Source organism: Myotis myotis, unplaced genomic scaffold (genome assembly GCF_014108235.1).
Source record: "Myotis myotis isolate mMyoMyo1 unplaced genomic scaffold, mMyoMyo1.p scaffold_m19_p_2, whole genome shotgun sequence".
Classification (NCBI taxonomy): domain Eukaryota; kingdom Metazoa; phylum Chordata; class Mammalia; order Chiroptera; family Vespertilionidae; genus Myotis; species Myotis myotis.
This window is the reverse complement of record NW_023416324.1, coordinates 165,316,309-165,340,722: the sequence shown is the minus strand read 5'-3', so window position 1 is coordinate 165,340,722 and position 24,414 is coordinate 165,316,309. Positions and strand designations below refer to the sequence as shown.

At 50.6% G+C, this 24,414-nt stretch overlaps 2 protein-coding genes across 5 annotated transcripts in view; both read right to left on the bottom strand.

Annotated features, from left to right (window-relative positions):
* Window positions 1-17,653, bottom strand: part of TMEM44 (transmembrane protein 44) — a 30,203-nt gene extending 12,550 nt beyond the window's left edge. For 2 of the 4 annotated variants that reach the window (XM_036352049.1, XM_036352048.1), the window contains exons 1-8: window positions 17,207-17,653; window positions 14,677-14,803; window positions 12,616-12,709; window positions 10,377-10,543; window positions 10,115-10,201; window positions 7,839-8,009; window positions 6,130-6,321; window positions 4,468-4,572 (exon numbers count right to left, since the gene is read on the bottom strand). In XM_036352049.1, the coding sequence (XP_036207942.1) occupies window positions 4,468-4,572; window positions 6,130-6,321; window positions 7,839-8,009; window positions 10,115-10,201; window positions 10,377-10,543; window positions 12,616-12,709; window positions 14,677-14,803; window positions 17,207-17,373 (1,110 nt within the window). In that variant the 5' untranslated portion in view covers window positions 17,374-17,653. The remainder of the gene's footprint in view (window positions 1-4,467; window positions 4,573-6,129; window positions 6,322-7,838; window positions 8,010-10,114; window positions 10,202-10,376; window positions 10,544-12,615; window positions 12,710-14,676; window positions 14,804-17,206) is intronic. The other 2 variants (XM_036352047.1, XM_036352046.1) reach the window with 1 other exon arrangement.
* A 5,001-nt stretch (window positions 17,654-22,654) lies between these two features.
* On the bottom strand, window positions 22,655-23,676 carry LOC118677419 (ADP-ribosylation factor 3-like). Its single transcript, XM_036352548.1, has one exon. It carries the CDS (start codon window positions 23,445-23,447, stop codon window positions 22,902-22,904), a length of 546 nt encoding a protein of 181 aa, XP_036208441.1. The 5' UTR covers window positions 23,448-23,676; the 3' UTR covers window positions 22,655-22,901.
* Between the last annotated feature and the right edge of the window lie 738 nt (window positions 23,677-24,414).

Genomic DNA, 24,414 nt, shown 5'->3' with positions numbered 1-24,414 from the left:
GGGGTCTCAGACATGCTTGAAGCTCTGAGGGCTGGGGTTTCAGAGCTGGGCAGTCATTCTGCAAGGGGAACAACCTGCTTTCTGGAGCCGTATCTTTCACCAACCATGTGACCTTGGCAAGAAATTAGTCTTCCCCTAGCCTCAGTTTCCTAATCTATAAAAGGGAGTGGTAGTCCCTGCCTTGCCTCCCTTGAAGTGGTGTCACAGGCTCAGAAGTAAATGTCATGGACACATAAGAAGAAGGTCTACTGGCCTGGATCCCAAATCACACAGGGCTCCAGCGTGATTGGAGCATGGCTCCAGCATAAATGTGGCTTCACGTGAGAGTCCCTGGGCAGGCAGAGAAAGCCCATAAAGGAGGCAGAGTCAGTGTTCTGGGCAGCCCCTGGGTGGGGTGGGGGAAGTGGGAGAAACAGAAGCCTCCCAGGCAACAACCATAGATTCTAGAAAAACCTCCAGGCCTGACCACACCTGAGTCAACAATGCAGTTTCAAATATTCCAGTCCTTAGATCCCCATGACCCATGGCCCTCGGCCCCTCAGTTCAGCCTGAACCAGCTGCTTCTCTTGGAAAATCTCTCGTTAGGTCCAGTGCTCGGGAGGGACCTGGGACGACAACTAAGCAGCCAGTGGCTCTTGCTGCCCACTGCCAGGTGGCTGTCCAAACAGGACACACATCAGCACACATGGCCTCAGGGCGCCTAGCTCCAACCTTCCCACTGGGACCTTCTCGTGAAGAAGGAGCATTTGCTAACCCAGCTGGCATGATATGGCAGCACTGAGAGTACGTCCTCTTTATAAAAGCACAGGTCCCAGAATCAGACAGGCTTAGTTTAAAACCTCTCTGATTGTCTAACTATGGATTTGGGCAAGTGACTTAAACCTCTCTGTGCCTCCATTTAAAATAATAATAAAATTATTAAATAACAACAATAGAAATAATAGTTCTATCTCATAGGTTATTATGAAAATTTGTGTTAATGATAATTTTTAAAAACAACCACTTATCAAGTGGTTACTTGGTGTCAGCCTGCCAGAAGCCAATTCCAGCATGTCATAACTGCAAGAGTTTCATCAAAAGGTTGATGGAACTTGGGGACTCAACAAGGGCTGAGTCACATATGTTATCACCTGTTGGGGATGGCTAAAGGCATTTCCCCAAACCTGAAAAGGGATGATTGCTTGCTGCCAGACAGCGAAGGGCATCTTAATCTACATGTTATTGCCTCCTACTGGCCAAACACCTGAACAGCCGCAGGCAAATTCCCCCAATCTGACAATGGTTCTGTATGAAACCCTTCCCTTTGAAGTGTATATCTTCACCTTGCCTTAGGATAATTTGTGTTAATAAATAGCAAGGGGTCCTGAGACAAGGAGATCTTAGTTTCTTTAGCTAGGCTCCTCTGACTCCCTATAATGCCTTTCAAAATTATGCTTCATCTCTGGACTCTTTATTAAGTAAGACACAGCCCTTCTCCAGATCGCTGAACCCTTCTAGATGCTGGAACAAGAACCCCGGCATCAGCCATTATGCCAAAGGGTGGTATGTAGTGTTGTCAAGGGCACAGACTTGGGTAGAGACAAATCTGAATCTTGGTTCTACCACTGACCAACTGTGTGACCTTGAGCAAGTTCCTTAACCTCTCTGTGCCCCCTTTTCCTTATCTGTAAAAGGAAGATAATACCTCAGGGGTTGGCTGTGAGGACTTAAAGGGTTAATCTATGTAATTAATCTATGTAGTTAGCCCTCAATAAACAGACCATCTTGGGAGTGGAGGCCCTAGAGCCCAGTGAGGGGGCTTCCTGCCCAGATGGGCTTGGGGCTCCCCACTCCTTGCCAGGAGCTATTACAAAGACACCTCTCGCCCTCTGGTGGACACAGAAGGAAGAGGCCAGGCGCAAGTTGCTCAAAAAATGTGCTTTGGGAAGAGAACCAAGGAGGAACACATTCCTCTTTCATAGTCTGTTCCCCAGCAAGAATCTACCCAAGATCCAGGTACTGGAAGCGTTAAAATAAATGCATTTTTGCACTATTATTTTTCAGCAGTTCCATGATTTAAAAATGTCTTGTGCAAAGCTTAGGCCACATGCCTAGGGTTCCCTGTGCTTTCCCGAGGGCCTTCCATCACCCACCCACGCTCCCACCGGAGGAAGGATTTAACAACGGAAGTGGGTTCTTAATTGTGAAAGCATGCTCCAAATACCCCTGCACTTCACTTACAGCAAACACAGGTTATCTGCACCCACTTTCCAAGGAACAACAACAGGGGTTAAACCTGTCTCGGGCCCACACCCTCCGATTGTCAGCGTGTCCCGTGGGCAGCTCAGTGGGGTAGCTACCTCTGAACTCTGTGTTCCAAGTGCACCTTTACAGAGAGAGCCCCTGACCGACACACCAGGGTCTAAGCCAGCGGTTCTCAACCTGTGGGTCGCAACCCCTTTGGCGGTCGAACGACCCTTTCACAGGGGTCGCCTAAGACCATCCTGCATATCAGATCTTTACGATTCATAACAGTAGCAACATTACAGTTATGAAGTAGCAACGAAAATAATTTTATGGTTGGGTCACAACATGAGGAACTGTATTTAAAGGGCCAGAAGGTTGAGAACCACTGGCAAGCGAACAAGACAGAAGGAGACACAACATTCATATCCCCGAAGGAAACAGACAACACACAAGACGGAAAGGTCATGGAGGTGTTTTGCAGAACATTAGAAAAGGTAATAAATCCCTGACCGGTTTGGCTCAGTGGATAGAGCGTCGGCCTACGGACTGAAGGGTCCCAGGTTCGATTCCGGTCAAGGGCATGTACCTTGGTTGCGGGCACATCCCCAGCAGCGGGTGTGCAGGAGGCAGCTGATCGATGTTTCTAACTCTCTATCCCTCTCCCTTCCTCTCTGTAAAAATCAATAAAATATATACTTTTAAAAAGGTACTAAAGGGACACGCCAGAGACGGAGGCTACTTTTCAGTGGCTATTGGGGGAGACCTGTGGAGAAAATGACATTTTAACTGAAGATCAAAAACAAGAAAAGACAGCCACGTGAACAACATAAAAGTCAGAAGGAAGAGCATCCAGGGAGGAAAGAAGAGAAAGCTGTGCCTCAAGAAAACAGCGAAGAGGAGAAGAGAATAGGAGGCGGTGAGGGAGGGAGCTGGGCCGGCAGGGTCTTGGAAGTCTGTGCAAGGGGATTCGATTTCACTCTTTGTGAAATGGGAACGAAGAGGAGCATTTTAGACAAAGGAGGGAAAGATGTAATTTACATTTGTAAGAGACCCTTGCAGATGGAGAAGACGGGACAGAAATAGCAGTGGAGGGGAAACGGCTGTGGATCTATTTAAAAAGTAGTATTTATAGATTTGCAAATGGATTGGACAGGCATGGGCATGTAGGGAGGGGAGGAGGGGAATTTTCAGTTGGACCAAATGCACGGACAGTGGTGTCCTTGCCTGAGATCAGGAAGATGGGGAGAGGTCTGGGCATGGAAGAAGTTGGACACGGGAAGCGTGAGATGCCATGTGGTGTTTCTGAATGGATGGCCGGCAGCCAAAACTGGAACGGAGGGAGAGAAAAAGGACGGAGACATGCACAGGGAAATCAGCAAGAGCCGGAGTGTGAGCTGCGGGACTACGGGACTGGAAGAGGACGGAGAGAGAGGAGGGTCTGCAGCCGTAAAGTCAAGCTCACCAGGAGGAGCCAGCAGAAGTGACAAGGAAATAACATCTGTGATGGTGGCAGCAAGGCAGGACAGTGAGGAGCCCAGAAGCTGCAAGGAGCTCGTGGCCAATCTCAGTTCGGACAGAAATGACCCCGGGATTTAGCAACTTGAGGTCACCGGTAATTTGGACAAAAACTGTCTTTGTGGGGTAGTGGGACATGCAGTGGACTTGTCCCCCTTTTCTCTAACCGTCTTCCCCTTGAGGACCCGCCCATCCAGGCCAGAGCCCTGGGAGACATCTGGAACGCTCAGTCTCCCTCACCCCATATCTTCACTCCCCCCAGTGCTCTACCTGCCAACTCTCTCCACTCCACCTCTGCCTCTTCTGCTCCAGCCGTGCTTCAAGCCACACCACCTTGATTCCAGCCTCCTCTCCCCTAGTCTGCCCTCCAACATGGCCTAAGCAAAGGCTCTAAGGTTCACATCTGACCCTAAGTCTCTAGTCCTGAAGCCTCACAGACTCCCATCACCTCAGGATGACATTCAGCTTCTGTAGTGTGACGGTATCCCCACCCTGTCATCTCCTGAATTCCCGCAATTTGCCCCACACTAGGCCTTGGAGAGCTCCTTCCTCTCCTCCCCCCACCCCACCCCCTTTTTTCTCTTTCTCTTATTTTCCCCTTCCTCTGTTTTATGCTCTCCTGCCTCATCCTGCCCATCCTGCAGCTAAAGTGTTGCCTCTTGCAGGAAGCCTTCCATGACTACTTCCCACCCTCTGGACACCTGGCTGTGGCCCATGGCCACTCACCTGTTGCACCGGCTCGATGGTCAGCTCCATGTAGTGACTGATGGCTGTCATTGTCCTGAGTGGCTGGCAGTGCGGTAGTGCAGTGAGAGGCACCCAATCTGAGTTCTTTCAAGTAGGAACAAGGAGACAGACATGGGAATTCTTAAGTTGGGAGACATTTTCTAAAAACAAGGTCCCATTTTCTTTAAAAAAAAAAAAAAAAAAAAAGCCCCCAAAAGCCCCACCCCCTAAAGTGTTTTTTGCCCCCTGTTCTTTTATGGCACATCTCACTTTTTGCTTCCTATGAAATGCATCTTATCTCTCTGAGGTCACAGTATGTCAGTGGTTCCCAAACTTTGCTGCACAGTGGAATCACCTGGGCATCTTAAAAAACAAAACTACTGATGTTTAGCTCTCAACCCCTTCTCCCAGATATTCTGGTTTAATTGGTCGGGATGTGACCTGGAAAGTTTAAAAGCCTTGCAGGTGATTCTAAAATATGGCAAAGTCTGGGAACCGCTGCAGTAGGTGCTACAGAAATGCTTTTGTAAAGCAGTGGTTCTCACGCTGCAGTGTGCACCAGAAGCGCCCGGTGGGCTGATCAACACACTCTCAGCTTAGCATTGGGTAGAGCCGGGTGGAAGCCAAGAATTTGCATTTCTAATAAGTTAGTTCCCAGGTAATGCTGGTCCAGGGACCACACTATGAGAACCACTGTGGTTGAGGAATGCTGAGAAGATTGCCAAGTCTCTTCTTCCTCCCCTTGGAACAACCAGACACACAGGGCGCTCTTTACACATTGTAGCTCCATTTTGGGATATAATTTCATAACAGTTGCTAGAGTGGAATGAAAATAACCTCCCATTAGAGCAGGGGTGGGGAACCCATTTTCTGCCAAGGGTCAGTTGGGTATTTATAACATCAGTTGCAGGCCATACAAAATCATCAACTTAAAATTTAGCCTCCTGCCCTGACTGGTTTGGCTCAGGGGATAGAGTGTCAGCCTGTGGACTGAAGGGTCCCAGGTTCGATTCCAGTCAAGGGCATGTACCTCAGTTGTGGGCGCATCCCCAGTAGGGGGTGTGCAGGAGGTAGTTGATTGATGTTTCTCTATCATCAATGTTTCTAGCTCTCTATCCCTCTCCCTTCCTCTCTCTAAAAAATCAATAAAATATATTTTTTAAAAAATTTAGCCTCCTATATTTGGTCAAACACTTAATTAACTCACCCCTAATGCCTTGGCAGGGCCAGACCAAATGATTTCACGGGCCTTACCTGGGCCTTTGGGCCGAACGTTCCCCACCCCTGCCTTAGAGCCTTTATGGGAGCCTGGGTCTTTGGTCCACGCACCTATATAAACCCCTTTCACCTTGGCCATACCCTCCCCCCATCTTCTATTTCATTAACTCAGTCAGATTACATGTTAATTTTTGTAGCATGTAAACTTAAATATATATGAATAAGTAAATTACTAAATAGCAGAAGTGGACCCTTGACTATTTTTCATCTACGTTGCGAAACATATATTGAAGTTTATTGAGTGTTCAGAAACTTTTAAAAGTGTTGTAATTGGGGAAATGGAAAGTCCTATTCATTCAGGGCCCCTCAGCATTGGGCATCCACCGTGGTTTTCTAAAGTGACCAAGCGGCCAGGCTCAGAGGGACCCAGAATCCCAGGCTCACCTCGGTCGCCTCCACATGCAAACACTGGTGGGACCAGCGGTTTTCCAGCCCCTGATTCCTCGCCTCCTCGTTGTCTTCCTCTTTCTCCGTGCAGGTCAGAAGGGCTTGGGTGTCGGGGCTCTCTCTGGCTTCAGAGGCAAACCCCAAGGCCCGCCTCATCTTGCTTTTCATCACCCAGGAAAGGAAAATGATCTGGGAAGTGGAGTTAAGGTCCAAGGAAGCGGAGAGTTGCGGCCACTGCCTTCACCTCTCCGCCCTGGGCCCCACCCTGCACTCTCTGTCCCCAGGTTGGGGAGCTCATTTGAGCACAGTCCAGGCCTGACTCTCTACTTTCCTCCTTAAAGGGCCCATCTCCTAGTAAGACCCTGCCTCTACCAAGCACTTGGGAAATACCTGTTAAACAAAAGCATTTTGGAAAGCATCGTCCTTGAAGGATTTGCTTTACAGGGACCATACACACAGAGGCATGAATAGTCTCCGCCAAATTCATATCCCAGAATGTGACCTTATTTGGAACCAGGATCTTTGCTGATATAATTAGTTAAGATGCGGTCACCGTGGGTTAGGGTGGGTCCTAAATCCCATGGCAGGAGTCCCTATAAGAGGAGAGGACTCAGAGGCACACAAAGGGAGGCGGAGGTAAGTTATGCTGCCACAAGCCAAGGAGCACCAGAGCCAGCAGGAGCGGAAGACGAACGGACAGGTTCTCCCCCAGCGCCTTCGGACAGAGTGCGGCCCTGCCTGGATTTGGGACTTCCAGCCTCCAGAGCCGAAAGAATACATTTCTGTTGTGTAAGCTTCAGGTTTGTGGCCATTTGTGATGGCAGCCCTAGGAAAGTTTTTTTAAGTGGAATTTATTGGGGTGACATTGGTTAATAAAATTATATAGGTCTCAGGGAACTCTATAATACATCATCTGTGTATTCTATTGTGCTCACCACCCCATGTCAAGTCTCCTCCCATCACCATTTATCCCCCTTTTACCCTCTTCTACCTCCCCTAGCAAATTAACACAGTACATGAGAAAGTCAGTTTCTGAACTATTTATGCTAAATCCACAGGTTTCTCTCTCTCTCTCTCTCTCTCTCTCTCTCTCTCTCTCTCTCTCTCTCTCTCACACACACACACACACACACACACACTCTATCAACCACCACTGTCTGCATTTAGCTTGCCCTTGAGGCCCTCATGCCAAGGTCACCGGTGTGTCAGCACATCAGGCAACACCCCTGGGGAACCAGGTAGGTGCTCACAATCACTGACAAAGGGCAGCCCCTTGTCAACTTTTATCTCTGCTGCCCCAGCCCAAGAACACACAGGGCAGGGTCACCACTGCACAGCTGGCCAGCTTGCACAGCCATCCCCCCGGCCCGGGAGGAAGGCAAGGCAAAGACCAGGAAAACTGGTTCCCTGAGGGCAGGGACAGACTAGGTTGGGAGCAGAACTGAGACTGCAACCTGCTCTTCCGATCCCAGGGCCAGGAACTGGCACAGCCCCTCTGCAGTTTAACAGAGCTCCAGCAAGAGATAATTATTCTTATTTTAAAAAAAAGGAAACAAAACACAGAATTGCACATTGTCATTGTGTCTGCCTGTCCCAGGCTTCAAACCACCTCCCTGGCCACTGGGAGAGAGTTCTAATCCAGCAAGAGGGTGTGGCAGAGGCAGGGAGGAGAGACAGGAAGATGCCTCTGGGCCTGGAGTAGATACAGCGAGGTCCAGCGCAGCGCGGCTCAGGGAGGTCAGGAACCAGGGTGTGGCCCGCAGCAGGTACTCAGGCCTCCGGTCATGGGCCACAATGGCTGAGGCATAGAGGAGGCCAGCCAGGGCCGACAGGAGCCGGGTCCACAGGTGGATGCAGGGAAACGTCTTACCCCGGCACTAGGCAGAGAGAGGAGAGAGCTGGGCAGGAAGGAACACTGCCACTGCCCCCGGCTGCCTTAGAGCTGAGACCCAGGGCCCTGGTGGCATAGCAGGTTGGAAGGCAAACCCTCTGCCCATGACAAGTCCCCCAGGGTGCACTGATCTTTCTGCCAAGGGGCCATCAGGCTTGAATGCCTTTAGTGATGGGAAGCCCACTACCTCCTAAGGTCAAAATAACAGTATAATGATTGCTCTCAACCTACCAGGCACTGTGCAAAGTGTCTAACCCGTGAATGGGAGGTGGCCCTCCCATAACCTCTTCCCAGTGTTGTTTTCCGAAACTGCAGAGAACAAGGCTGCTCTTCCTGCCTTAAGACAGCCCTCCTGATTCCTACAACCAGGAGCTTCCCTTTTCCAGGCCACATTAGGCCACTCATGAACACATGTTTGCTGGCACCTGCAGGCCCCAAGCACCTGGAATACAGTAGAGCATAAGACAGGCAAGCCCGCTGCTCTCACGGTGCTGATGTTCTTCTGTCTTGTAACCAAGATAACAACTTGGTAGGTAACTGCAGGAGCTAATTTCAGGATGTGACAAATGCTATGAAGAAAACTAAGCAGAGCGATGGACACAGTGGTGGAGTGGCCTGGGCTGTTTTAGATGGGGTGGTGTTATGGGTTGGATTGTGTGTCCCCAAAAGATGTGAGTCCCAACCCCAGAGCCTGTGAATATGACCTTATTTAGAGATAAGGTCTTTGCAGATGATCAAGTTCCGATGAGGTCATCAGGGTGAGCCCTAATCTAATATGAGTCTGTCCTCATAAAAAGGGGAACATGGACACAGACAGATATAGAGGGGAGGTCACGGCATGCTGCCACTGGAAGCTAGGAGAGGGGCCCAGGACAGACCCTTCCCCAGCACCTTCACAGGGAGGGTGGCCCTGAGGACACCCCCAGCACCTTTTGGCCTCCAGGACTTTGAGACAATACATTTCTGTGGTTCAAAGTTTGTGATACTTTGTTATGGCCGCGCTAGGAACTAATAACTGGTCGGGCACCGCACCCGTTTCTTCTAAGATCATCATGTGACATAGTTTCCCAGCCCCCATGCCACCTGGAGACCTGTCCCAGGGGTCGCTGAAGGGAGAGCAGTGCTGCCTACCCTCCCCTCCCTTGATCTGGAGATACTACCTTTGCTGATGAGACCCCATGTCTGGTGAGGTTTCTGGCAGTCACAGCATAAGCGATAGCTTCCCACAAATAACCAACTGAGCACCTGCCATCCCCGAATCCTATCCTCCTGGAGTTGCTATTAAATGATGCTCCTGGACAAGTGATTCTTTTTTAGACACAGGGATAGGCCTGTTATGTTTCCGGTGTTCAGCCCATTATTCGCTCAGCAAGGCCCCCAGGAGGAGCGGTTTGCACACGTCCACAGTGTCTTACTCCGGTGGCTTTACCCATGCGCGCTCCTCCTTCCCTCGCCTCTGTCTCCTTAATCCCACTTCCCTTCGGAGAAACCTGAGGCCTCCCCAGCAGCCACCGGCCTGGCTGTGTGAGATTTTAGCCTCACTCCTCTGGATGGTGGTGGAGCCTTCTCTCTCTCCCCCGAACCTCTAAGCTGTATGTCTTAGAGCATTATTGCCCTGCTTTGCGTTTCTGTGTCTCCCATGAGATGGAGAGCTTCCTGGGGGCAAGCAGTGTCTCAAGTCACATCTACGTCCCCCGGGACTGGCCAACACAGGTCTCCCCTCACCCAGGTGCCTGGAAGATACTTGCCAATAAGTTGCTCTCGAATACACAGAACCCCAGTAGCTACATGATTCTACCCTCTACAACCTTCTCATTCCCTAACGCGATGCTTGCTGGCCCAACCCTGGTGGCTTTTCCCTGAGAGCCCACTTTTCATCTGCTGTCAGAAACGGAGAGAACGCTGTGGGCTTTCCAGCGAGAGGCCTCAGGACTTCTCCTGGGCCAGCCGCCCACCCTCCCACCCCCAGCTCCACACACACATGGGGCGGCGCCACCCCTCTGCCCCGGTGACCCCGAGCTTTGACAGTGCTCCCAGATGCCCTAACACCTGTCACGGTGGCCCCCACCCCAGCCCCAACCCCAGCCTCACGATTCTGGAGAGTGGGGGGACCCGGGAAGCCCAGGAGCCGCAGGCGGCGACGCCACCCAGCAGGTAGCCAAACATTTCGGTGTTGTCCTGTGGGAACAGGGGGTAGAGTCAGCACCCCAAGGAGACCACCGTGCACCCCAGACCCGCCTTTCTGCTTTTAGCGGGTTCCTCCCAATAAAGGCTAACACTGCCCACCACCACCCCCAGGCATTTTTGAAGGGACCATCCCTCCCCCACGCGCCCCCAGCTGGCTCAGCCTCACCTGCAGCTGGCTTCCCAGCAGCCTCCGCTGTGGCCCTTGGACAAGGCCTGAAGCCTTCGGGACAGCAGCCCAGAGAGCCCAGCACGGGCCCAGGCTCAGGGGCAGAGTCAAGGCAAATACACTGGCCCTGAGCCGCCGCCTCCCCTTCCTCTCCTGGGAGCCGTGACCTGCAACAGACCCCAAAATCCCATATGGTTCCTGGGAGCTTGGGAGTCTGGGAAGAACTGGTGTTGACCCAGCCCTGATGCCAGGGCCGGCTCCTATTCCCATGTAGTTCTGGCCAGATCTCTCAACCCTTCAAGGTCCTATGGTGGTGCCCCCACCACCCACCCCCCCCCCACACACACCACACACACACACACACACACACATACACACACCACACACATACATACACCACACACACACACATACACACACAACAGACACACACCACACACACACACCACACACACACACACACCACACACACACACCACACACACACACATACACACACAACAGACACACACCACACACACACCACACACACCACACACACACACATACACACACAACAGACACACACCACACACACACCACACACACACATACACACACAACAGACACACACCACACACACACCACACACACACATACACACACACCACACACACACATACACACACATACACACACAACAGACACACACCACACACACACCACACAACACACACATACACAACCACACACACACACCACACACACACCACACACCACACACACACCATACACACACATACACACACACCACACACACACACATACACACACATACACACACAACAGACACACACCACACACACACCACACAACACACACATACACAACCACACACACACACCACACACACACCACACACCACACACACACCACATACACACCACACACACACATACACACCACACACACACACATACACCACACACACCACAGACACACACACACACACACCACACACACATACACACACACACACCACAAACACACACACCACACACACACCACAAACACACATACACACACATACACACACAACAGACACACACACACACACACACACCACACACACACACACACACATACACACCACACACACACACACACACACACACACACACACACACACGGCTGGTACTCTCTCCTTCCTCAGCCCTCCTGTAACTTTTATGTTCAAGGCAAGGTGACATTTCCGGTATCATGTATATGTATCTGAGTGCACAGGGTCGCCTCTCCTAGACTGGAACCCCCTGAGGGCAGGCACCGTGCCCTGGCAGTTTCTACAATCTCCGGAGAGCCTGGCACAGAGCAGAACTGGCACAAGCCTGGTGAATGCACCAAGTGAACGCATGGTGCCAGGACATCGAAACTGAGTGGGACAAGGAGCATCGTCTCTGAAAATCCCCTTTTCATATAAGACAGATGCTCCTCTGAACCATCCTAGCAAGAACAGATCTCTGGGCAGCACGGTGCAGCTGAGGGCATCTTTTCAAAAAATATATTTTTATTGGTTTCAGAGAAGAACGGAGAGGGGCAGAGAGAGATAGAAACATCAATGATGAGAGAGAACCATTGATTGGCTGCCTCCTGCACGCCCCACACTGGGGATTGAGTCCACAACTCAGGCATGTGCCCTGACCGGGAATCGAACTGTGACCTCCGGGTTCATAATTCTGTACTCAACCACTGAGCCATGCTGACTGGGCTGAGGGCATCTTCTATGACCCCACTGATGTAAGCATTCTCTTCTCAGGAATGCCCGATCTCCACACTCGACTACCCATCCCATCTCAGTCACTTACAGCCCCTGCTCTGCCGGAGGTGGCGCATGCCTGTTCCTGGCATCCATTTCTGGAAGCCGTGGAGCTTCACTGGCCATCCCGGACTTGCACACTGAGATCACTGCTCACCCCCAAAGCCATGCACCATCCTCTTCCTGGCCTTTGCCCACTGTTCTCTTCATCGGGAATGCCCTTCCCTGCAGTCCCAGTTCCAGCGTCACTCCTGCTCTGACACCTGCAGCCCCTCCTCCCCCTCTGGTGCCCCAGGTGTGCAGGCATCTCCCCACTAGCAGCTCAAAGGATGCTTAGGGCCCCGTCTCCCTCCTCTGGCTCGTTCATTCGTCTGTGCTCGGCAGGGGTCCAGGGTGATGATGAATGAGAGCATGAATGAAGGCAGGAACAGATGGCCACACACTCACCCGAATTAGACTTGAACTTGGAGCCGCAGACTGGGAAGAGAATGAACACAAAGTTCATCAGGTCAACAGCTGCTAGGTAGGCACCAGTGAAAACCTGGGAGGGGATGGAAACAGTCTGGATGTTCAAACACATTCAACAGCGCTTCTCACCCTGGGTCTCCCTCCACGTCCACGTGCTCCACTGAGGAGTGCTTCCAGGGACGCCTCCCAACCCAAGAAAGGTCGCGATCACCTCCCTTTGCTTGATGAGGAGGTGGGGTGGGTGCTTAAATGATGGGCCAGGAGCCCAAACCCAGCCCTCCGCTTCCTATTCCACACGCTCTCCACGGTGTGATCGCACGGGGTGACCTCTGCTGTGTAACTCTGGCCCAGCCACTAACCCCTGGGCCTCAGTTTCCTCAGCTCTAAAACAGAGTTAATGATAGTGCCTTCCTCACTATTTAAGCAGATTACACGAGTCCATACACGGACAGCGCTTAGGCCAGCGCCTAGAGCAGCGGTTCTCAACCTGTGGGTCATGACCCTTTTGGCGGTCGAACGACCCTTTCACAGGGGCCGCCTAAGACCATCCTGCATATCAGATACTTACATTATGATTCATAACAGTAGCAACATTACAGTTATGAAGTAGCAACGAAAATAATTTTATGGTTGGGTCACAACACGAGGAACTGTATTTAAAGGGCCAGAAGGTTGAGAACCACTGGCCTAGAGGAAAGTAAAATGCACTCATCTGTAAATGCACTAGCTACCAGGACAGGATGGTTAGCACTAAGAGCATGCATTTCTGGGTTTGAATCCTGGCACTGCTACTTACTAGAGGGTTACCTTAGAGAAGTTATGAACCTCGCTATGCCTCAGTTTCCACGTGTGTAAAACAAGATAAGAGCACTCATGTCAGAGGATGATTTGGGAATGAAATGAGTTAATATATGAAAAGCCCTAAGTGCTGAGTACAGTGTTAAGTGTTTAATAATTGTCAACTGTGATTATTGGACTTGAGCTAGACCTCATTATTTTCCACCACCTAATGAGAAGGGGCACCCAGAATAAAAAGTGATCTGTTTCTGACAGTCCTGCTCAAAGCAGGCTCCAGAACTCTCCCCATCCGTGTCTCCCAACCTGTCTCTAGGCCGTCCTCCTTCACGCCCAGCTCGGTGGGCACAAGGCCTGGATCAGCCCTATGAGGTGGCCCTGCAGGGGGGCCCGCAGCGTTTCCTTGTGATACATGTTTTGGAACAGGCTCCTCCTATACAGGTTTGTTTGAGGGCCTAGAATTGCAAAAACTTATAACTGCTTCTCACTTTCTCCAAAGCCCTCATAACCACCTGGGAAGGGATTCAGACCCCCCCTCCCGCCCCCCCGCATGAGCTAGGGCTGGGTCCTGGGCTCTAAAAACAATAGTACCACCCTAGCCAGTTTGGTTCAGTGGATAGAGCGCCCTCCTGTGGACTGAAGGGTCCCGGGTTCGATTCCAGTTAAGGGCACATGCCCAGGTTGCGTGCTCGATCCCCAGTTAGGGGGTGTGCAGGAGGCAGCTGATCAATGATTCTCTCTCATCATTGATGTTTCTCTCTCTCCCTTCCTCTCTGAAATCAATAAAATATGTATGTTTAAAAAAAATAAAAATAAAAAACAATAGCACCAACAATCACTATTTATTGAGCATCTACTATGTGCCAGCTGCTGTTTTAAGTGATGGGATTACAGTAGTGAATACAAATTCTTGCCCCTGTGGAGCTAACATTCTAGTAGGAATTAAATAAAATAAGCAATAAACATACTAAGTAAAGTAGATGGTGTATTGGGGGCAAGCCATGAAAAAAAATAGAGTAGGATGAGGGGTCTGTAGAGGAACATGGGTGGTCAGGGGAGGCCTTGTTGAGAAGATAGCTTCTGAGCAAAGACTTAAAGGGGGTGAGCAGTGAGCCATGTGGCTGTCTGGACAAAGCATTGGAGGGGAGCAGAAAGACCAGAAAGAACACAGGCCCTGAGGCAAACTGTGCCTTGCAAGGTGAGGGAAAGAGACAGAAGCCACGGTCACCCATGGGCCTGACGCACCTGGATCGTGAGCTGTCTGGCCAGAATCGCCCCGACCGTGTCACACAGGCTGGCCAGGAGGCAGCACGCAGCACACAGCGCTGACTGGTCCTGTCTGCATTTCTTCACACATCTCAGATAGAGAAGCCTGCGGAGACAGACAGGGGTGTGGACAGAACATGGAAGCCGGAAGTTTGGGCTCCCACAGCAGGTGTCTGGAAAAGATAGTTGTGGACTTGTGTGTCCACATAAACACTTTCTCCCCCAGGTATTCAGCGGGTGCTTTTGAACTTAGTTTACAGATCAGAGAGGAAAGGCTCAAAAGGCTCCCAGCGTGGGGTGGGAGCCAGACCTGCCTCTCGAATGAAGAAGAATTTCTTCCCTCCTACAGATGTGGCCAACTCAGGGTCATGACCACCTTTCCTTCAGTGCTGACAAACTAGCTGGGGGGTTTTATGTTTAACTGCAGAGCAGAATTCATTGCCTACATTTTAAAAAGGCAGCTTTTTTCTTTGAAATGAAAGAGAAATCCCTCTAATCTATCCATGTAATGGAGTGGCCAGCCTTCTGCCGGCCCATGTCCAGGCTGACTTTGTTTTGGGCACACGTTCCTCACACAGAGGGAGAGCAGCACTCCCGAAGAAGCCATGGAACTTAGGGCTAACCTCTCCCTGAGGCCCTCCACGACTTGCTGGGTTATCTCCCTTACCGCCTCTACCTGCTACCCCCTATACAAGCTCAGAACATGCTGGAAGGTGCCAGAGGTCTCTCTGTCAGCATCACTGACTAGATCTCAGAAGCAATGGGTGCTAGATGTTTCCCAGCTACTTTTCTGTTGGGGAAACCAAAGCTCCACAGTCGTTTCGTTTCCTCATCCTTGGGACTCACAGGGTGGTACTTCCTTGGGACCGTTTGGTTCTGAGCATCAGCCCCTGGGAAGAATGGACGAGGGTGGAAGACTATTCGGGGAGGCCTGAAGCTCAGAGAAGGAAGAGCAGCCTTTAACTTGGGCCCTGGGCTCCTGAAACTGATTCGAGTTTTAGGAACGAAGGCTCTCAATTAGAAAGTCTGAGTTAGACCAAGATTAGAAATAGTTTATCTCAACCCTCCCATTTGAAAGAGAAGAAAACGGAGGCTTATGGTCAAAGGGGAGTCAGCGGCGGGCCTCTAGCCTCAGGAGGCTTCGCTCTGAACCCTGCTGCTGCCCAGCCCTTTCCCAGCTCCCAGGGGTTGGGGATGCCAGGCTGACAAACAGCTCAGAAGAGAAACCATCTCTAAAGACAAAAGAGAAAAAAATAAAAATAAATAAAAAAAATTAAAAAAAAAGAAAAAAAAAGAGAAAAAATAAAAAATAAAATAAAGACAAAAGAAGGTGAAGGGACGGTGAAGCCCTAAAAACAGTGTGTCCAGACCTAAGCAGGGTGAGAACGCAGAGGCTGCCTGGCTGGGCTTCTCTCCAAACCTTGGTGCCCACGTCGGTAAAATGCCCACCACGCGGACCTCGGAGGGTGGCTGTGAGGAACAAGGAAGATAGTGCACGCCGGCACCTCCTAAGTTCCATCCTCTGGTCTGGCTTGGCAAGTTGGTTAACCTCTCAGAACCTCAGGCTTCCTGATCTAAGTGGGTAATTACAGTCCCTACCTCCTGGGAAGGTGGCAGGATTAAACGGGTTAATGAATGCAACGCTAGGCCCACAGTGAATGTTCTAGTGTCTTTTTATTCCTACTCCAGTGACTGGGTAGCGAGGCTGAGAATCTGTAGCACTACCAAACGCCGGAGGGGGACATCCATAGTGCCTAAGGTGAGCCGGTGCCAGCCTTCTAGGGGCGCCAGCCCTTTCTCTTTCGCCAGGGACTGTGTGGATGACACCAGCCGTCGGAGCTTGGGAGAGGGTGGCTGAAGACCTAGAGGCTATCTTTACCCAGACTTCACCCAGGTTACAGTGACCCCCTGGCCCAGCCACTCCGGGTACTGGGCAGACCAGGGCAAACTCTGTGGCCAGAGTCAGACCATCCCTTCCCCATTTCCCAGCTGAGAGGGAAATTGAGGCCAGACACATGAGACTTGCCCAAGGTCCTTGCCCTCTGCCAAGGGTTGGTGGCAGAACTGGAGCAATAGCAATGTTTCATGAGCACTTACTAAGCACTTTGCCCGTGCTAACTCATTTCATCCTCCCTTCAGTCTCAGGAGTTAGCATCCCCTTTACCTAAGGAAAATGCCCAGAGGTTTTAGAGCTTGCCCAGCTCACACCGCTAGTCAAAGGGGAAAGGCTGACAACAGAACCCAGGACTGGCGGCTTCCAGTCCAGGGCCCTGCCCACTGCACCACCCAGCCTCCCAGTGCGTGGAAGCCGGAAAAGACTATCCGACTTCAGTCTACATAGAAATGTTAGTTTCGATCCTGGAACGGGGCTGCCTCCTGCCTTCTCCCTGTCTGCCCCCTTCCCTCTAGGTTTGCAAGAGGGAGTTAGCAGCGGGGTGGGGAGGTAGCACCCTATTCCCCCCGCAGCCCGACCGCCCCCACCCTGGCGCCGCCGGCCCTGCCCCATTACAGTGTGTGGGCGGCGATCCAGCAGGAGGAGGCGCAGAGCCACAGGCTGAAGGAGATGCAGACGCGGTGGCGGGCGAAGCAGCGGTCCAAGTAGCCCCAGTCCCAAAGGGCCGGCGCGGGCGTGGGTTCGGGCGCTGGTTCGGGCGCGGGGCTGGGCGCCTCCCCCATGGCAGGCTCGGCCCGCCGGCCAGGGCCGGAGTCTTCCGCGTGGCAGGGACCCGTGCGCAGCCTCCCCGGCCGCCCCTCGCCCCTTCTCCGGGTGAGGTTCCCCCGCGGCAGCCCTCCGAGCGCCCCGACCGCGGGCGAGATGGGCGCGCTCAGCTCTGCGCTCCCGGGCGCTGGCGGCGGCGGTGGCGGCAGCGGCGACCCGGACTCCAGGTTAAAGTTTCCGGACCGCGCGGCTCCCCACCCCTCGCGCTATTGTCGGGGGTCCACGGGCGGGAGGCCGCCCCCCAGCGGCGGGAGCCGGGAGCAGCCTCCGCACAAAGGCTGCGGCCGCCGCCCCCTGACAGCCGCAGTGGTGCCGATCCCTTCGCTGTCACCCACCCCGCAAACGCGCGGCCTGAGCGGAATGCACTTTGTCCGTTCGTCAGTCCACCACATTTTCTGGACCAAACAATACATTCCTTCGCGCTGGCGAAGGTTTTGGGTGCCGGGGATGCCGAGGTGAGTGGGGCCTGGTCCTGATGGTTAAAAGGGTACAATACAAAGGTGTGATGAGAGCCAGGAAGGAGGAGACAAGCGCCTGGAGGGCAAATCCCGTTATTTTCTCCCACGGGGCATTCATGCCTGTAAGGGGAGGATGAGAGTCCCGACCTCAGTTACTGTGATTAGAAACCCTCACACAGAGCACCTGGTACATCAGCAGGGGAAATCATCATTGTTATTGTCTTTCCCAGGAAGAGCCTAAGAGCCACTTAAAAAAAAAAATGGGTCAAAGAATTGTGAAGAGTAAGGTCAGCTAATGGTGGGAGACACAAAGTTCAGTTCTTGGTTCACTCTATCAGCATCTGGTCTCCTGGCTTTAAATACTACCCCTGTCCCTCTGCCTCCTAAATGAGTATCTCCAGGTCAGAGCCCCCAGACTTTAGACTCACATGCGCAGCTGCCTACTCGGCATTTCCCCTTGCACGTCTGATTGAACACATCTTGTTCCAAAAACCACACTTGTGATTTTTCTGTCCCAAAGCTATTCCACCTGCAGCCTTCCCTCTGCAGGCTGACTGGGTGTCCTGGCCCTGTGGGCACGAGGCCCTGTGCCCACACTCCTCTATGAGGGCCCCTCTCCAGCCTGATGAGCGCTGTCTTTCTACCAGGCTGTGAGCTCTTGCAGCCAGTTGTTTAGTTTATACCTGTACCCCAGCTCCTAGCTCAGTGCCTGGCACATAATAAGATGCTATTTACTGACTAAGTTGATTTGTAAACAGTCCATACACATCTGTTATGAACTCTATGAGGAACATGTTTACACAGCTTTGGTGACGCCTAGCATTGTGTGTGGGGGGAAGGCTTTCGAGAAATACATGAGCCGGGGCTTGGAGAATGTTTGCTTTTGGCAGTGAGGCCATGGCACCAGTCCTGCAGAGGCCCTCCTGGAGGCAGGAAGAGCATGGCCTCTGCACACCAGCAAACTGCGGAGGTACTGCAGCAAGGGCAGGAGATGAGGAGAGGCAGGCTGCAGACCGGGCACAAGGACACCAGGACTTCACCCTGCAGGGAACACTTAGGGTTAGTCTAACCGACTCCCTCCCTGCCATTCGGACCCTCTCAAATTCTCCCAGCACCGTCCAGAGGGCTCTTCACTGGGCTGGGCCTCAGGAAGTGAATCAGTTCCTTTACCAGGCAGCTGCCCCGCCCAGCCCAGACGTCAATGTTTTTTTGGCCAAGGTCCTGAGTTTCCCCGAAAAGAAAAACTAATAAGCAGATTATAACACATGTCCTCCCTCCAAAGAGGCATTTCCTGCTGGCGGAGGCGCTACACCCACAGGCATTGTCCTGAAGAAAGGCGGGCTGCACAGCCTGGGCCGTCCTGCAAGGAGCTCGAAGCCAGTCGTGGCCATGAATCCCAGCCTCCTGGGGGGACAGAGGCCAGAGCTCAACATATTTCTCCTTTGAGGATACGTTGCCTCCTGCCAATGTTCTTGGATAATGCATTATTTAGAGCAGTGGTTCTCAACCTTCTGGCCCTTTAAATACAGTTTCTCATGTTGTGACCCAACCATAAAATTATTTTCGTTGCTACTTCATAACTGTAATGTTGCTACTGTTATGAATTGTAATGCAAATATCTGATATGCAGGATGGTCTTAGGCGACCCCTGTGAAAGGGTTGTTCGACCGCCAAAGGGGTCTCAACCCACAGGTTGAGAACCGCTGATTTAGAGGAAGGGCTCATGGCTACTCCTCGAACAATGACATTAAAAACCTCCTGTCAGTTTGATTTGCCTGCTATACATGTAGAGAAATCAATTATAAGAGAAAACATTTTGAAATAACGGCATTTCCAAATCTTAATCAATCCCATCGTGGATATGCCAGTGTCGTGATTAAAGCAGGTCCCGGGTTCTAGTTAAAACTCTGTCATCAACACACAGCATGACCTTGTGAAGGCTTTTTCTCTCCCCCCAAGGTCCTCATTAATAACATCTGGTTGCTGAAAGTCACTTACTTCACGATGCTCAGAGCCAGGCAAGGGCTAACGGAACTAATAGATATTACATCAAGAAAAGCCCTACATTTTAACCCTTTTTATTTTTTTTATTTTTTAATTAAATCTTTATTGTTCAGATTATTACATTTGTTCCTCCCCCCCCCCATATTTGGATTCAAAGGTGTTGGTAGTAAACACAGTTCAGAGACAGGTGCTTCATTGTTGTATGATTACTTGCAGCAGCACTCATAGCAACACTGCTGAAAGGAGGAGAAAGAATACTTGGCTTTACATAAGGGTGGAGATTTGGGAGTGGGTGCAGATTATTACATTTGTTCCTCTTTTTTCCCCCCATAACTCCCCTCCTCCCAGTTCCCACCCCACCCTCTGCCCTCACTCCCCACCCACTGTCCTCATCCATAGGTGCACGATTTTTGTCCAGTCTCTTCCCGCATCTCCCACACCCCTTCTCCCCACCCCCAAGTATAGTCAGTCCATTTCCTTTCTATGTCCCTGATTCTGTTATAATCACCAGTTCATTCTGTTCATCAGATTATTCACTTGATTCTTAGATTCACTTGTTGATAGATGCGTAGTTGTTGTTCCTAATTTGTATCTTTACCTTTTTCTTCTTCTTCCTCTTCTTAAAGGATCCCTTTCAGCATTTCATATAATCCTGGGTTGGTGGTGATGAACTCCTTTAGCTTTTCCTTATCTGTGAAGTTCTTTATCTGACCTTCAATTCTGAATGATAGCTTTGCTGGGTAAAGTAATCTTGGTTGTAGGTTCTTGGTATTCATCACTTTGAATATTTCTTGCCACTCCCTTCTGGCCTGCAAAGTTTCTGTTGAGAAATCAGCTGACAGTCATATGAGTATTCCCTTGTAGGTAACTAAGTTTCTTTCTCTTGCTGCTTTTAAGATTCTCTCTTTGTCTTTTGCTCTTGGCATTTTAATTATGATGTGTCTTGGTGTGGTCCTCTTTGGATTCCTCTTGTTTGGGGTTCTCTGCACTTCCTGGACTTGTAAGTCTATTTCTTTCACCAGGTAGGGGAAGTTTTCTGTCATTATTTCTTCAAATAGGTTTTCAATATCTTGCTCTCTCTCATCTTCTGGCACCCCTATAATTCTGATGTTGGTACGCTTGAAGCTGTCCCAGAGGCTCCTTACACTATCTTCGTATTTTCGGATTCTTTTTTCATTTTGCTTTTCTGGTTGAGTGTTTTTTGCTTCTTCGCATTTCAAATCTTTGACTTGATTCTTGCACTCCTCTGGTCTGCTGTTGGGTGTCTGTATAATATTCTTTATTTCAGTCAGTGTATGCTTAATTTCTAGTTGGTTCTTTATCACAACATTGAGGGTCTCATTAGATTTCTTGAGGATCTCACAATATTTATTGGCGGTCTCACCAGTCTTTTCGAGGGCCTTACTAAGTTTATCGGTGGCTTCTAGACAATTCTTGAGATACCTTAAAAGTGTGGTTTTGAATTCTATATCCTCCATTTCTGTCAGTTGTGTCCTGTTTCTTTGTCTCCGCAGTTTTTATGCTTTCTTGGTGTACCCCCTTGTGGTCTTTGTGTGCAGTCTTATTGTAGTTAAGCCTTGATTGTTGTAGGTAATACTGGAGGGGATTTGACCTCCAGGACAACTGGTTGTGAGAATCAGCTGTGTCTGCAGTGGGAGAACTTCTGTCCTCTAGGGAGGTGCTAATCTAGCCTTTGCCTAAGGCTATCCCGAAAATGCCTCTATGCAAGGCTTGGGCAGGGCGGGTCCCAGGGGATCAACAGGGCGGAGTGAGCAGTTATGGCTGTTCTCAGTCCCATCCCCAGAGGCTCTGCCTCTCAGAGTCCCAGCAACCGCTGCAAACCTTGGAGAGAAAGCTGCCCTCGAGTTCCGACCGATGCCAGACAGTCCCGCTTCTTCCATTTGAGTCTGGGTCCCCAGAGACTCGCCTGGAACTGGAGCCCAGAGCCTGAGACTCCCTCCCAATTGAAACAGACAACCGTGCCCTCAGCCGCCAGCCCGCTCCGCACGCACCTCCGCACCTTTGTATTTTCCGCACTGCACCTCCTCTGAGTCTCGGTATGCTTTTCTCTTTCCTTCTAGTTGTAGAATTTCCCCTCAGCCAGCTTTCCTGTGGTTCTGGGTAATGTCCATTCTGTCTTTTAGTTGTATTTTTGAAGTGGTTGTGAGAGGCAGCAATCTCTGGTATTTACCTATGCCACCATCTTGGTTTCTCCCTCCCTTTTTATTTTTTAAAATATATTTTTATTGATTTTAGAGAGGGAGAGGGAGAGAGAGATAGAAACATCAATGAAGAGAATCATTGATCAGCTGCCTCCTGCACGCCCCACACTGGGGATTGAGCCTGCAACCTGGGCATGTGCCCCGGAATCAAACTGTGACTTCCTGATTCATAGGTCGATGCTCAACCACTGAGCCATGCTGGCCAGGCAAAAGCACTACATTTTAAAAGAGGTAAATCTGAATGAATGCAAGGCAACTCACCTTTTAAGGAGTTAACTAAATAGAATATTGAATATTTGCAGTAAAATAATTATTGAAAGAAATGTAAGTTCTCACTGCAGTTTCCAATTTAGAAAGAAACCAACATCCCACCAAATTCCTACCTGCCAGCATGGGAGCTGGACAGCCCCACTTCCCAGCCAGCCAGGGCAGAGTGAAGCGAAGCCACGTGTCTGCTCATGTGGTCACCATTTGATTCCGGTACAACTCTGTTCTGAATGGCACTGAGCCCTTGTGGTATTTCTCTCTCTTCTCTTAAGACTTCACACTCCCAATTTTTTTTGTTTGTTTTGTTTTAAATCTGATAAATTGGAATGATTCATCATAAGGACAGCAATTGGGGACTGGTCATGGACAGGGGAAAGAAAGGGAGGCAGGAGAGATAAGGCTCTAATTGGGCATGCGGACATGATACCCAGGGCCCTGGCCACACTGGCAACGGGAAGGAAGGGGTAGAGCTGGGCAGGGAGACAGTAGATATATTAGGAGTGGTGGGGGTGGTCAGATAGAGCTGCCTGGCTCTCACTTCTTGTTTTTGAGCTGATTGGCCAGCCAGTCCAGGCCTTCATACAGCCCGTCCCCACTGGTGGCACAGGTGGCCTGAATATACCAGTTGCGATGACACAGGGAATGCAGGCCCAACTTGTCTGTGATCTCAGCAGCATTCATAGCATTAGGCAAATCCTGTTTGTTTGCAAAGACAAGGAGCACAGCATCCTGAAGCTCATCTTCTGCCAGCATCCTCATCAGCTCCTCCCGGGCCTCATTTACTTGCTCTCGATCATTGCTGTCGACCACAAATATCAACCCTTGGGTGTTCTGGAAGTAGTGTCTCCAGAGAGGCCGAATCTTGTCCTGGCCACCCACATCCCAAACTGTGAAGCTGATGTTCTTGTACTCCACTGTCTCCACATTGAACCCAATGGTGGGGATGGTTGTGACGATCTCCCCCAGTTTCAGCTTATACAGGATTGTGGTCTTTCCTGCAGCATCCAGGCCCACCATCAGGATGCGCATCTCCTTCTTCCCAATCAGGCTCTTGAGAAGGTTTCCAAAGATATTACCCATGATCACAGCAGCTGCTTTCTGAAGACAGTAGGGCCCAAGTGGCAGCAGTGGCAGTCTGGTTCTGACCTGGTCCCTGGTATGGAGGACTTGATCCTGTTTCTGCTCCCAGCTCTGCCGCTGCGGCCGCCGCCTCCGCCCCCGCAGGTTCCGCTCAGCTCCCGCTCAGCTCCCTCCGGCTCCCCCAGCCGATTTCAACGCTGCTGCTCCCCTGGCCCCGCTCCCCGACTCCCTCCTTCCTCCCCTCTACCTAGCACCGGAAGCCGGAAGCCGCGACAGCGACATGTGCAGCGCACCCCACCCCCAGACCGGGATACTTCCCCAAATTTTTTATTTTGAAAAATTTCAAAACCATAGAAAAGGTGAAATCGGAATTAACCAATTGAGCACAACTGACAACAAATGGTGTAAATAATTATTTTTTTCTTCTTGAAATTATTTTTTAAATATATTTTTGTTGATTTCAGAGAGAGAGAAAGACAGAAACATCAATGATGAAAGAGAATCATTGATCAGCTGCCTCCTGCATGATTGGAGATCAAGCCTGCAACCTGGGCATGTGCCCTGACCAGGAAGTGAACTGTGACCTCCTGGTTCATAGGTTGATGCTCAACCACTGAGCCACAGTGGCTGGGCAATGGTGGAAATTATTAAGGGTGGAATTTTTTTTTGATTAATGGTGGAAGTTTTGAATAATTTCCTTACTTCTCCACAAAGATGAAGAGGGGAAGGGCTATGAAAACAAGGTGGCACGAAGTAGGTTTCTGGCTTGCTGCCAAATTTTCCACTTTCCCCACCAAAAAACATGTTGCTATTGGCTTGACAAAAACCTCAACTTCCTTCTAATTTCCTGAAATGTAAACAGATGACAGATGTATGTATAGCAGAATATACTTCAAATGGGTGGTAGGTACTTTCCTTGTAATAAAATGCTGGTGAAAAATGCCAAAACAATAAAGTGATAATGATT

Bases quoted from the DNA above. Each gene is read 5' to 3' on its own strand.
- LOC118677419 (XM_036352548.1), bottom strand. From the start codon at position 23,447: ATGGGTAATATCTTTGGAAACCTTCTCAAGAGCCTGATTGGGAAGAAG.